The sequence below is a fragment of the Vanacampus margaritifer genome, chromosome 8, assembly GCF_051991255.1.
Source record: "Vanacampus margaritifer isolate UIUO_Vmar chromosome 8, RoL_Vmar_1.0, whole genome shotgun sequence".
NCBI lineage: Eukaryota > Metazoa > Chordata > Actinopteri > Syngnathiformes > Syngnathidae > Vanacampus > Vanacampus margaritifer.
Genome location: NC_135439.1, coordinates 24,442,876 through 24,457,476, shown reverse-complemented (window position 1 = coordinate 24,457,476; position 14,601 = coordinate 24,442,876). Strand labels below are relative to the sequence as shown.

At 38.5% G+C, this 14,601-nt stretch overlaps 1 protein-coding gene across 18 annotated transcripts in view; it reads right to left on the bottom strand.

The window, feature by feature from the left end:
* The window catches only part of plekha6 (pleckstrin homology domain containing, family A member 6), a 135,278-nt gene that overhangs the window by 10,725 nt on the left and 109,952 nt on the right, over positions 1 to 14,601 (bottom strand). For 17 of the 18 annotated variants that reach the window (XM_077573053.1, XM_077573054.1, XM_077573058.1 and 14 more), the window contains 11 exons: positions 13,307 to 13,456; positions 13,039 to 13,134; positions 11,787 to 11,898; positions 11,565 to 11,704; positions 8,163 to 8,330; positions 6,824 to 6,884; positions 6,455 to 6,558; positions 4,059 to 4,217; positions 3,241 to 3,393; positions 2,400 to 2,533; positions 1,365 to 1,513 (listed from right to left, as the gene is read on the bottom strand). In XM_077573053.1, coding sequence (XP_077429179.1) covers positions 1,365 to 1,513; positions 2,400 to 2,533; positions 3,241 to 3,393; positions 4,059 to 4,217; positions 6,455 to 6,558; positions 6,824 to 6,884; positions 8,163 to 8,330; positions 11,565 to 11,704; positions 11,787 to 11,898; positions 13,039 to 13,134; positions 13,307 to 13,456 — 1,426 coding nt within the window. The remainder of the gene's footprint in view (positions 1 to 1,364; positions 1,514 to 2,399; positions 2,534 to 3,240; positions 3,394 to 4,058; positions 4,218 to 6,454; positions 6,559 to 6,823; positions 6,885 to 8,162; positions 8,331 to 11,564; positions 11,705 to 11,786; positions 11,899 to 13,038; positions 13,135 to 13,306; positions 13,457 to 14,601) is intronic. The other variant, XM_077573061.1, reaches the window with a different exon arrangement.

Here is a 14,601-nt window from a genome sequence, read left to right as displayed (position 1 = left end):
TTTGTATTATGCTTGCCAACAGCCAATCGGTGATCATCATTTTTCATACTGAAAGTGATGGCACATTCATTCAAATTATATCTAGAAACACATTGACGGTTACGTTTTCATAGTTCTAAATGCAGTTTTGTTCTTTCTTTCTTTTCTTTTACTTAGTTTCTGCATGTGTTTTGAATGTTTGGCGTTTTATTTTGTGACACCATGACTGAGTAATCTCACAAACAATGACTTCTCAGCCTGTAAGGAGCTGACTATCGTGTACAATGAAAGTGATGTGTTTCAACGTGTCACATCACTGCTTGCTCATGATATAGCTGCTCATGTTATATTTGATTGCTTTATTCACTTAATTTGTGATGGTTGTTTTTTTCTTGTGGTCATGAAATTGTAACTCATTACGGGAGTGAGTAACTGTAATAATATTACAAAAAATTAGTGAGTAACTTGAGTTATATTATGTAATTGCTGACTAAATGTAATATATTACTGAAACGTAGTGATGGAAAAACCAAAGCTTTCTGAAGGAGTGAATCAATATGAAGCAATGTGTCGAAATGGTTCAGTGTTTTGAAGCATTTTCCACGAGACAGTGTGGTGAGTCATGACACTGCTTCACCATTGCTTTTTGTACGATTGACGCAATTGTGTTGAAATGGTTCAGTGCTTCGAGGCATTTGACACAATTCAATGTGGTGACATCTGCTGGACAATGATATATTTCATTTACATTCAGCAAAAGGGCAAAATGTCATTAAGAAATAAGACACTCTTGTGTCAGTTTTAAATGAAAAAATGAAATGCTTGTGCAACAGAAAACTGATGATGGTATTTGAATAAAATGCTTGTGACACTGGGGCGGGGATTTTGGTGTTTCACGAAAAACATTTCTGCAGCATTCGGTTACAGTGGGTTCCTATGACCTCTCCAGCTTTGGAGAAGATACCCATGACCTTCTGCTTGGTAGGCAGACACTATCATGTGAGCCATATTAGTCTTGTTGTTTGCCATTATAGGCTAATGTATTTCTGGTGTGACTAAACGGAGCAAAAAATGGCTTAAAGGTACGAGGATTCCACCTGACACCACCAACACAGCAGGAGAGGCGTGGCACCTGTGCAATAATCATGCTGTCTAATCAGCATCTTGATATGCCACACGTGTGAGGCTTATCAATATTTAAGGGAAATGTCCGTTTTATGTATGTAGATCTTTGAATCCATGCAGCTCATTAAAAAATGGTAGCAAAAACCAAAGTGTTGCATTAATATTTTTGTTCAGTGTATGTTTTTTTTACAGCTTTGCCTTAACAATGGGTTTACGGAGAGCAGTCACTAAGACTGTTTAGAAGGGGAGAGTGTCCTCACCCGAGAGAAGGCGGCTGCGACGAGAGGCTTCAGCAGCCAGAGCACAGGAGATCTCAATGCGTTTCTCCTGTTCTTGCAATTGCTGCTCGGAAGTGACTGGTGCTCCACCCTCTACAGGACCGTCCAGGACAGGAACCACATTTTGCAGACTGACATTAGGTCAAAGTGAGAACAAATACACAAAGGTTAGAAGGAACTGAAATAGTGTGTGTAAGTTAATTTTTTTCCCCTTACAATTTAACTGTACAGTTACAAGCAAAATGGAAATATTTCCTCTCCTCTGTTTACTGTTACTAATTAAACAATATTAGCACTGTGTAGTTATTTTCATTCAATGATGATGAACATGTTCTTGGTCAATAATTGCACAATATAATTTTTTTTTGTCATGGCAAGTAGAGCCTAATGCCCAATTCACACTGACGGCATCCGGATGGACTGCAATTCACACCGAGTGTGTTGCAGGACCTGTTCGTGTCCGGAAATCTGCACCCGCCAGACCACAAGATCACGGGGTTCACGTTGGAAAGTTGAGTGCACTCAATAACAACTGTGTATATAGAGCGCTACTGGTAAACAATAGCTACGCTTGCCTGTCGTCGCATCCATATCCATATGCTTTTTGGACATTATTTCTGAAACTTCTACCATGGGTAAGTACGTTTTGTGTTTAAATAGTGTTTTTATTTATTTATTTTTCATTTATTCTAAGATCATTTTTTGTCTTTTAAATGTCCGACTCATGTCAAGCTATGTATGTAGCTTGCGTCCCAAAACGAGTTTCCCAAACTCGGTTTTATTTTTAAATATACCAGATCTACCTTGATGCCGACGCCTGACTTCCTGTCTGGCTCGTGTAATTTCTTCAGCTTCATGAAAATCCGCATGCATTCAAATGCGTTCTATTCCTTGCGGCATCCGTCTGTTCCACAGTCAGTGTGAATTGGGCGTGAGCAATTGGACATGTAGTTATTCAGTTGTAGGAATTTAAAATGAACTTATTAAATTCTGTAAACATACTTATAATAAACTTACTTGGATTTGGCAATCAGGGTCTTGATCCGCTCAAGTTTCTTCTGCTTTTCCTTTTGCTCCTCAGGGCTAAGAGGGGTGTTATCCTCCATATCCAGGTAGCGCTCTGGGATTATAACCTTGTCTGGAGCCATTAGCTAGGAGTTATAATGTATTGTGTCATTATAAAAGTACAATCATGTATTTGCACTTTCTGTCATTATTTTGTCTGTATTTAACAACAACAACAAAAAAGTTGGATGTCATGCATGAATCTACGACAGCGTATTAGGGCCACATATAAATATATATTTTTTAGAGGGCGGGGGCAATATTCAGAGTCAAATTTTTTGGGGGAAATATTGCCCCCGCCTTCTAAAAATATATATAGTTATACGTGGCCCTAGTAAGGCGTTTTATGAATCACAAGTAGGGTTTCCATCCACCCATTTTTATTCGAATTTTCAAGAAATGCGAAAATAAAAATGGTTAGGGTTAGAAACGCTAGAAATTCGAAAAAGGGCCCATAATTTGAAAAAAAAAAATGCTTAGAGGGGGTGGATTTTTAAGCGTATCGAAAAAAGGAAAATGCAAATTTTGGCTATTAAAACAGGTTTTGCGTATAAAGTAAACGCTGGCACGAACAGATACACTCCCACGTTTTGACCGGATATTACTTGACACATACGTTTATATTCACAAAGCAATGGCGGACGATAAAGTAAGTTTTGTTTGGGGACGACGACTACAGAGAAATATTTTTGGGAATTAAGTAAAGAAGCGAATATGAATGCAATTTGAGATGGAAAACAGCAAAAAAAATGCTTTTTTGTCACTACAAAATAAGTACTGTAGATGGCATTACCTCTTTGTTAATGTCCATGTCATAGTGTTCAGGTTCCAGCTGTGATCGTCTTAAACGGGCAATTTCCTCACGAGGTGACTCCAGTCCCTGTCCTCTGACGGCTGCCTCTAAGTCATGGATGTCAATCTCATGAGCTGTTACCCGCCGTCGAATCTGCACACATTATCGTTTATTTTATATTATTGCTCATTTTATTGCTTTTAATTTGAGTTAACGACCAGCTAAAAGATTCAACCAGTATTCCCCCTTTCTCGGTAGAATGATAGTATAGTTTGGAAGGCATAGTCAAGTACAGCTTCTGACAGACTGACATACACACTGTTGACAGTTACTTTTGGAATGTTCATGGAGCAAACTGCTTCAGCTGTATCAGTTTTGAAGGGTGCCTTTGCCATATTTCAACTCGTTTTACCGAGGTCCAATAGTACTCTCATCTTATTAGGGCTGTTCAGAAAAGTAATTTTATTTTTTTAATTTGATGACTTAACACCTGTAAATGACAGCAAGCTTTGCTGGCGTTGGGAAAAATCCTATGAAATCAGCACTTTTCAGGAGACCAACCATTAGCATTGCATCATCAGAGAGCATGCAACTTTCAACAATTTACTTACTTATCACTTAAAAAAAAAAGTATTTGTGGAAAATAGTTACATTTACCAAATTTTGACAAAGGAGGTTTCGGCGTGACGCCAGCGACATATTACAGACACCCTGTACTGGATAGAACAAAGCTGTCCAAGAACATAACTGTGCTTCCTCACAGTAGGTAGTGCGCCTTTCATTGTACATATGGCACAGGCAAAATTGATGTAAATTACCACTTTGTAGCTTGCTGGAGACTGCCCGCCTGAAAGATTAAGACTCCTCCTTTTGTCTCGTACGGAACTACTCTGGTTGCGTCGGATCCTTTCATTTTGTTCCTCCACACTCATTTTGGACCTTAACTCAGCAGGAAACACAGCACTCTTTGGACGTTCCTGTATCAAAGATAGAAAAAGAGAAAACCTTACTTGTATCCCTTTTCCATATGTAAAGTTCTTTGAGATTGGTTTTGTGAATTGGCAATATTCTGTATGGTTGAATTAAATTGAACTGAAATAGGATACAAAACTTAGAACATAGCATTATTTAAGGAGGGAATTTGTATGTGTTTTTTAGGTGACAAAAATGTTGGAACACAGATATCTAGCTATGAATGAATGAATAAGGCTTGATAATTTCCACAGTCAAAAAGTCTTTGCAGGCAATAACTGCATCAAACATGTGATCATTTGATATCTATAACCAGACCAGCATTTTTTATTTTCACTTCAGCGTCTTTCTTTATTTCTCACTTTCACCCTCTTCCCTTATCTAATAATAATGATAATACATCAGATTTATATGGCGCTTTGCCTTTTGCTCACGCACACTCAGAGCGTTTACAGTGGGTACTTATTCACATACTCGCACATTACACTCTGGTGGAAGTAAATTACATACTTAGCCAAAGCTTCCCTGGGGCATGCTGACAGAGGTGTGGCTGCCAGTGTGCAGCTAAGGCCCCTCCGACCACCACCAAACAATTGCACCTGCCATACACCAGTGTGAGTGGCATTGACACTACCTCCTGGCAGTATCTTCTGCTTATCAGACATTAACTCCTGGTCCACATCTAATTTTATGAAACAGGGACAAACCCGTAATTCTCATAATTGGATTAGTCCCAAAGTTGACAGCTTTACCATCCCAGTGTGTCACTCCTTAGTCTCACCTTCCCTTAAGTCTAATATTTATCTGACTTTCCCATGTCACTTGAGCAGAAAGCCCTGCTCTCCAGCTCTGGAACGCTCTGCCACTTGACCCTTACAACTCAGACTCTCATTACATTAATATCCAAATTCAAATCATATCTGTTCAGTATCGTGTACTCATCTTAACTTCATTGCCCTGTAATTTTTGGACGCTATCTAGTCTGTTTGATTAGGTGTACAGTACCCTTAAGGGTGTTAAAAGTTGCTTACAAATAAAATGTATTATCATTCTTTTTATTATTCGGTATTCGCATCAAGAAATGTTACTCGTACCCTAGTTATTAGCTATTCTAGCTACTCTACACTAGCTACAGCTCAGTCTATAGTGAAGCTCATGTCATAGCTAACAATATGCTTATGGCAGTTATGTCCAATTCATTTGAAACTGGGTTTAAAAATGTAACACACTCTACAAGTATTTTCAGAGGCTGTTATTAAGCAGAAAAAAATGCTTTATTGTTTTAAACTTCTAAAACTGCGTCGCAACTTTGCAACAACAGGAAGATGTGGGTCCCAGAGTGACAACAGTTGAGAACTATTGTTCGAAAACAGGGGTCTGTAACCGGCAGCTCATGTGGCTCTATAGTCCCTTTTCCGTGGGTCCTCGTGGATCTCTTTTTTTTTTTTGTAGAAATTAATATTTTTTTTTAACATTTTTATTTAAATATAACTTAAAATATTAAACAATATATATATAAAATATTCTATAAATTAATTAAATATTCAAATCCAAGTTTGTAAGTTGCTACAAAAAGAGAGACAAAAGGTAGATTATTATTTTTTTAATTACCAAAAAATGTCAAAAAAGTTATCATAAAATGTTCAAAAAGGAAGAGGAAAAGCAGAAAATTTCCATATTCAGGAATGTCTATGAAATTGTCAAAAATGTCAGAGAATTGGGGGAAAAAAAGCTGAAAAAAAGTTCCAAAAGTATCTATAAAATGTCCAAAAAACAAAAGAAGAAATCTTGAAATTTATGATAATAATTATAATAATAATAATAATGCATCAGATTTCTATAGCGCTTTTCTAGACACTCAAAGACGCTTTACAATGGAATGGATATATTATTCATGCACTCACACATTCACAATGTGGCCATTTTCAAGAGACATCCACAAAAAGTCAGGAAAAGTCCAACATTTTTTTGGTCTGTCAACATAGCAAAGCCAACACAGCGTTCCTATTCTTCTTTATTAGCGGTTTGCATTATTGATACTGTTGGCATCAATTGAATATTGGATCATTATTAGCGCAATGAAATAGATATTGTACTTTTAGTTTTGCTTCTGTATGCATCGTTGTGGTTTCGTCAAACAGGCAACGTTGCCACCCTTATCGCTTCTGTCGCAGCTCCAAGCAAGCACAATTTGCACCCCCACATAACATGACTTGCTGTTGACTTGTGTTTGTTGACCTACCCTAGAAATCCCATTAGGCATTCGCCCATTATGACGGGAAACTCCAGCAGACCAACTAGGTGAGTCGTCAGCGGGTGACTTGGTTCTTGGAGGGACAATACCAACTGAAAGATATATGAGATTAGGTCACAACCGTGGGAAAGAAGATTATGTGCTTCTCAAAGCATGATAGTCTCATACATGACAAAGCATCATTATTATGCATTTTGATTTTTTCTTTCATCTGGCATTCAAGCATACCAGAGGACATGTTTAGCAGCGTAATCCCATGTCCCACTCTGTACCAACCACTGGATAATAATCATCAGATGAGTTCTACTTATTCCTTTAGGTTGTCACATGAAAACTTCAATTGAAATGTCCTTGTACCTTTATTCATGCTGGATTGGTCTTGTGGCTCACTCATATTGTTATGATCTCCAAACTTAATCTGTAAAAGAGAAGATTGATAATAATGCACCTACACTGACTTAAACATGCCTTTTACAGTAGATTGCAAATATCTGCTTGCAAATTGTTAAGATTTTGATCCTTCCCTCATGCATTTCTTTTCGTTGATATGTTTTATGTACTTTGTTAATGCAAATGAAACTTTATATTTTATATTAAATGAGGATGTATGCATTTGTTTTACAGTGCCACTTGGTATGACTAAAAATCATAAACATGTTTATCTACAAATGCGTGCATATTATATATGATTAACTCATTTAATCCCCCAAATTTGTAAAAACGTTTGTAGTCCTTTAAACCCGAGCATACCTCAATTGGGGGCCTCTCTGACTTTGAAGAAGAAATTGTGTGAAACAATGCACTAATCATGAAAGAATATAATGATGTCGCGCATCAAATTAAACTGCAGAGCCGGGGGTACAAGAATATATACTGTATGCCATTTTTACATGCCCCAAACACAGCTCAAACGCCAACTAATTTATCATTTGCGCTGTGTGCTATCTTCATTTACTTTTAGCCAGTAACATATATACACATTTCACAAGGGTTCCCTTTATTATGACACAAGAATTATTCAAATACGTTGTGGTTACAAAGATATCCTCTTTTAATTTTGGGAATGTCATTTTTGAGCAAAAAAAAAGAAGGGTTGAATACTTTGTCCTTCCCTTCCAAAAACATGTTTACATGTTTTATTTATTTTTTTATGCATACAGAAGGCTTTGATGCAGCTTCTGACATGAATAAAGCAATGGTAGTTATTTAAAAAACAAACAAAAACGGCCTCTTTTTGTCAGTGTTTTCACCAGGAATGTGAATATTGACGAAGCTTAGCTATATTTGAATGCTAATTGCTGCAAAATGGAAACAGATACAAATATACTCTTTTTCTTCCTGATAAATCTTTCTTTTGATAGGTTCCATGTTTTTATAACAATAGAACACAATATCCTGTGGGCCTTGCAAAATCAGAAACAATTCAGTAAAACAGGCGGGAGCGAAGGGGGTTGCTTCAGTGAAAATGGCTGGGAGTGAATGAGTTAACATGGTTTGACAGTGTACCAACATGATCTCATTGATGATCAGTATCACGTGTTTAAGGTAGACTATTGCGATCAAAGAGGGTAAAATATTATGGTCATGGGTTACACCAACATACAATAGTGTCAGGTTAATATTGATGGATTAAAAAAAAAGGATAATGGACAACATTTAAGAGTGGGGCAAAGCAGAGGCCGAATCTACAAAATACCTTTCTGATGTGAGAATCTTCAACATCAAAGTAACCATCATCGATGCCCAAGTTGCGTAGCCAGATGGTGCTGTCAAAGGGCAAGGGGGGAATAGATGGGGGGAAGGTAGAGGAAGATTCCAAAGGGAAATAGGACTTGGGGAGGGGAGGCCTTGGAGGTGCATTTTCCTAGATCACCAGAAGGTCAGGAGATAGCAAGGAAGAAAGGAAGCAAAAAACAGAAAGGGTTGAAGCAAGAGAATTCTGCACATCAGAGGGAGTGCTCACAAGGCAGCTAAATGCAGAGTAGAAAGGAGTAAGGAAACAAGTATGTTGCAAGGAATCATTGTGAATATTGCCTAATAGGAATATTAGGCAATTTGTCTTTATATTGGTCTTTATATATATCCTATATTGGTCTTTCTGATACTGCTGTTGGTTGGTTCCCAAATTATTTGTCTGAGAGAATGCAACATGTACACTTTGCGGGATTGTCCTCCCCCAATTTACATATTTCTAAAGGCTTCCCCCCATGGATCTGTTCTAGGTCCACTGTTGTTCTCTATTTATATTAATGGTCTTTGTCAAAATGTGGCAAATGCCTGTTTCCATTTGTATGCAGATGACACGGTTATTTATTGTTCTTCCAGGGTAATTGAACAAGCTTTTACATCTTTACAGTCTGCCTTTGATGTTGGGCAGCCTAATTTAACACAATTAAAGCTAGTTTTAAATCCAGACAAATCTAAATTAATTTAATTTGGTAAATTTCAAATGGTAAACAGATACCCTCAAGTCAGTCTAAGATTGAAACTGGTGAAGGAGCAGAAATTCAAATAGTACCTACTTATAGATATTTAGGTATTGATATTGACCAAACTCTCTTTCAAGTCACATATTGAGGGCCTTGGGTGAAAATTGAAGCTAAAACTGGGGTTATTTTATAGGAACATATCTAGTTTTATCTTTTACAGCAAGGACTCATCTTATTTCGGCAACTTTTTTACCTTTATTGGACTACAGTATTGTGATTTGCTTTTTATGAATGCATCAGCACAACAACTGAAGAAATTGAACAGTGTGTACCATTGTGCTCTGTGTTTTATTACTGGCTGTGGAAATCGTGTTCACCATTGTAAGCTTTATACTGTCGAGAAGTGTCCATCTCTGTATATCCGTAGATTCTAACACTGGTTTGTTTTATCTATGAATGTATGATTGGGCTCCTCCCTTCTTACCTTTATGCATATTTACATCAACAACAATAGCTTAATGGTTTACGCTCTCAAAAATTCTACAAATGATAGTTCCTAGGGTCAGGACAGAGTTGGGAAACGCAGCTTTCAAATGTGCTGCTCCCTTTTCATTGAATACCTTACAAAATAATTTGAACCTGCCTGAACGAATTCCTATTCATTTCTAATAATGGTATGCAGTCAGACGCACTGACCTAGCATATTTACAACTTCCATTCAATTATGTTCATTTATTTTCAACATTCTATTATCACGGTGGCTGACTGGTTAGCATGTCTGCCTCCCAGTGCAGAGCACGTGAGATCGAGTCTGGGCTTTGGCCTTTGTGGGTGGAGTTTGCATGTTCTCCCCATGCTTGCGTGGGTTTTCTCCGGGTACTCCGGTTTCCTCCCACATTCCAAAGACATGCATGGCAGGTTAATTGAACACCCCAAATTGTCCTTAGGTTTGATTCTGAGTATGGTTGTTTGTCTCTGTGTGCCCTGCGATTGGCTGGCAACCAGTTCAGGGTTATCCCGCCTATTGCCCGAAGCCCCCCCGCGACCCTTGTGGGGAAAAGCGGTTAAGAAAATGGATGGATGAATGGACATTCTATTATCCTCATTTAATAGCTATTCTCTTGGCTGCTCACCTTCCTGCCAAGGGTCGTCATTGACATAAGTGCTTGCCCATGGCACATAACACAATTTTGTTTTTTAAACTTCAATTTTCAGATTCACCAACCAAGAATTGTTAGCTATCTTAGAGTAACGTCTGCATTTTTCCATCCCATTATTGGTTGAATTAAATAAATGTACTTGTTTTTGGAGGGCCAATGTCAATTCATGATTAAACATTCCTTTTCAATGTAGATTTTTCAAGAAATCATTGTCAGGATAGGTCGGCCAACACCATTTGCTGACTGGTCTTTTTCAGGACTTATTCTGCATTTTTACAGCAGCTCGTATGAAGTGAATTTGCGCATTATCATTTTGCAATGCATCAGGCTGAAAACTCATAAGTCACATTTTGGTCAATTTCATATTTTTCAAAAAATCTATGCTTGTGTCCTTTTTATGAATTAGAAACCAATCTAAAATATTGAAAATGACTTACTCTTTTTGAAGATGCAATGTGTGAATTTGTTCATGGTTCCCATTTCATGGGTTGATATTACATATACCCAATACAAGAGAACGGTAGTTGAATGGTATGCTTTTATTTCTTTTTCTTTTTGTCAAAGATGGAATGTGATCGGAATAACTGATCAGAATCTACTCTAAGAATAATTAGGCTCAATACTTTTCTAAAGATGAGTTTGCATAAAAACTTTGTCTGAAGGCTGACTGGGTGAATCAGATTGTGTTACCATACAAATCATTGGATCAGTGTGATGTTCAGTTTGACTATAGGGGAGAGTGAGCATATTAGCATCCATACTAGCATTACATGTTGAATGGAATAGTTGTTGGTGGTGCTGAGTTTCAGGTTGATCACTTGTAAAATATGAAATTGGGATATCCATTCCATGACATGATGCTAACACATTAGTTTGAAAGATGTCTTGGAAAAGCAGGATCTGTGATTCAGGCATAGAAAAATGCCTGTTGGATAGGAGGTTTCTTTGACCATTTGGATATCCCACTAACAAGGGAGATGCACAGATGGAATCAGGAAATACATCTTTTCTTTGGCCAACCTTGACCTCTTGGCTGCAAATATTTGAGGTCAACCAACCAAAATTTTGGTGTTGCATGTGGGCTTGTTCCAAAACGGAATGTTGATTGGAAGTAGTGTCCTGGCATCGTACTTGGAGAAAGTCAATAACTGTGTTCTTGGAAGGGTTTACAAATTTGCTAATGTGTGAGTTGGTTCTGCATCCGATACTTTGATCCGTTTCCTCAATCACAGTATCCAATCTACCCATGGACTCGTTAAGACTCTGCAAAACTAGGGCAGAACGAGGAAATGTGCATTCATGCGTTTCACAGTTATTTGTATTAATATTTTCTGCATTCATGCTTTTGTTGGGTTCTGTATAACTTTTTGGTCTTGATTTGGGCCTGATTTCAGTGTTGAATTGAGGCATACAAGATTTGGGACGAGGTTTAGGTATATTTCTGGTTCTAGAGTGTGAGGCAGGTGTTGAAAAAGGGTTGACCCCTTGCTGGGTGTTTCCGGTGCTTACCTCCGGGCCCAGCTGTTTAGAGGGGGAGACCTGGGAGCCAGGCACTGGGGAGTAAGGGCTGAGAGGGCTGGTGAGGCTTATTGAGCTGAGGGGACTGGCTGGACTATTGGTGCTAAAGGAGCCTGAAGCACCACTGGCCACTGCAGACGAATAGAGTGAGAAAGGTCAGACTGAGACATTAGCAGTTGTCGTTAACCACATCATGTTATTTTTGATTGATACCTTTGTGCTTTGCTGTATCAGTGCCTCTGGATGAGTGATTCTTGTGGAGGCCCTCTAATACATCCTGGACTCTCCAAAACTCTTTCTGGATGTGCTTTCGAACCAATTCACTCTGCCCCATAAAACAACAACAACAAATCGAAAATAAATAATCACACTATCATACAAGAGGTTTAAAATGTGGTGAAACTACATGTGTCAATTTGTAAGGATTGCATAACTCATTCAAACCCAAAAACTAATAAATACATTTTGTTAAAATAAATGTACATATGTTATCCAATATTTACTCTTACAGTATTGCAAAGCATAACTCATGCTCTTGCAGCTTCAAAAACAAGAACTGTACCCTTATCACAAGATAGCGGCTGGAACATTTTGCAGTTGAACTGTTGAACTTTGACTGTTGAAACTTTCAGTGCTGAAGAAAAACAGGTCTACATTATTTTTTATCTGCAAAAAGACTCATATTCGTGATGGTTTCAATGTTGTTGCTGTGTGACACCCTCCCATTTAGAGTACCAACGGCTTTGTAACTAGGGAACGCCCTGTAAAAAAATAAAAAGAGAGGGCTCAGGAGAGTGAGCTTAAGAGCGGTAGGAGATTGTAGCTGAGCACATCTCTTGTCTTCCTACCTTGTCTGCTGTTTATTAAATGTTCTAGGTTGACTGAACTTGACACATTTTTAATACTTTATCCCTCTCTCCCAAAAACTTATTTATAAATGTATTCATTTATTTATTTATTTTTATTTTTAATGCTAGAGCACGCAGAATGCTTTGATACAGCTTCTAACATGAATGGGTAGCTTAAAACAATGAAAAAACAACCAGCAGGTGACAGCAGAGTATAAGAGATAAGCCAGGGCCATGGCGTAACAAGCTCTTTTTGCCAGTGTTTTCAACAGGTTTGTGAATAATGATAAAACTTAACTATATTCTAATGATAATTGCTGCACAATGGAAACCGATACAAATATACTTTTTGTTCCTGATGAAAGAAGAGACTGTAATCTTTCTTATGGTAGGTCCATGTTTTTATAGCAATAGAACACAGTATTCTGTAGGCCTTGCAAAATCAGTCAAAATCCAGTAAAAGAGCCGGGAGCGAAGGGGGTTGCTTCAGTGAAAATGGCTGGGAGGGAATGAGTTAATTGTGTACAATATTGAATAAGCGATACTGAATAAAAGGAAATGAACAGCCTCACAGAAAGGACATCTGAAAAATTAAACCAGAAGGGTTTACCAATTACCTGGACGCCTGCATTAAGTTGTTCCCATAGATCTCCATGAATGGCGTGGGCCTCATCCTCTAATGCTTCAAATTCCATACGAGTGGTAGTTAAAGCCTGTAAGTACAGTTTATGGTCACTCTCTGATTGCATTGTTCATGAAGCTGGGGCATTGGTTCTTCATTCTAGCATTCATATGACAATGATGAAAACAATTCCTGAACTTTGGAATGTTTCAAAACAAACTATTGTGTGAAATAAACTGTCTGGCATGTTGGGTTCGTCTTACATTTGAGGCCTGGGAAAGCTCCCCTCTAATGTTGATTAGCTGGTTTTGTAGGGTTTCTTTTTTGATATGTAGCTTTTCCATGACCACAGGCTGGTTATGGTACTTCTCCATTTCCTGATGAGTAGCCACCAATGCCTCCTCGAGGCTGTCCTGTAAACAGCAACCACAACAGCAACATGATGTTAACATATGGATAGCTTCTTCTTCTTTTCCTCCTGGCTTTTCCCTTCAGGGGTCGCCACAGCGAATAAGCGCCTCCATCTAACTCTGTCCTCTACACCCTCTGCTCTCACACCAACTACCTTCATATCCTCTTTAACTACATCCATAAATCTCCTCTTTGGTCTTCCTCTAGATCACACATCACACCTGATACTTTTCTACACCGTTTCAGCCTGCCTGCACACACTTCTTCACTTCTTTTCCACACTCTCCATTGCACTGGACTGTTGACCATAAATACTTAAACTCCTCCACCTTCCTGGTCTCTTCTCCCTGTAACCTCACTCTTTTAATTGAGTCCCTCCCATTCACACACAGGTACTCCGTCTTGCTACGGCTAACCTTCATCCCCTCCTTTCCAGGGCAAACCTCCACGCCTGTAGCTTCTCCTCCACCTGTTCCCTGCTCTCACTACAGATCACAATGTCATCTGCAAACATCATAGTCCATGGAGCTTCCTGTCTAACCTCGTATGTCATCCTGTCCATTGCCATAGCGAATAAGAAGGGGCTCAGAGATAATCCTTGATGTAGTACCACCTCCACTTTGAACTCCTCTGTCACACCTACAGCACACACTCATAAATGTCATGCACCACTTGAACATACTTCTCTGCCACTCCAGACTTTCTCATACAAAACCACAGTTCCTCTCTGATCACCCTGTCATAAACTTTGCAGCTCCTTCTGACCTTCTCTGTACTTCTCTATCAACATCCTCAAAGCAAATACTGCATCTGTGGTACTCTTTTTTGGGGGCATGAAACCATACTGCTGCTCACAAATTTTCACCTCAGCCCTCAGTCTAGCTTCAACTACTCTTTCCCATAGCTTAATTGTGTGGCTCAACAGCTTTATTCCTTTGTAGTTGCCACAACTCTGCACGTCTCCCTGGCTCTTAAAAATGGGCACCAGCACACTTCTCCTCCATTCCTCAGCCATCTTCTCACTATCAAAGATCCTGTTGAACAACCCAGTCAGAAATAATAAAATAATAATAATAACATATGGATAGCTAAAAATGTTTTATTTAAAAAAGGTAAGAAATATGCAGTGTTAGGGGAAATTTAAGTT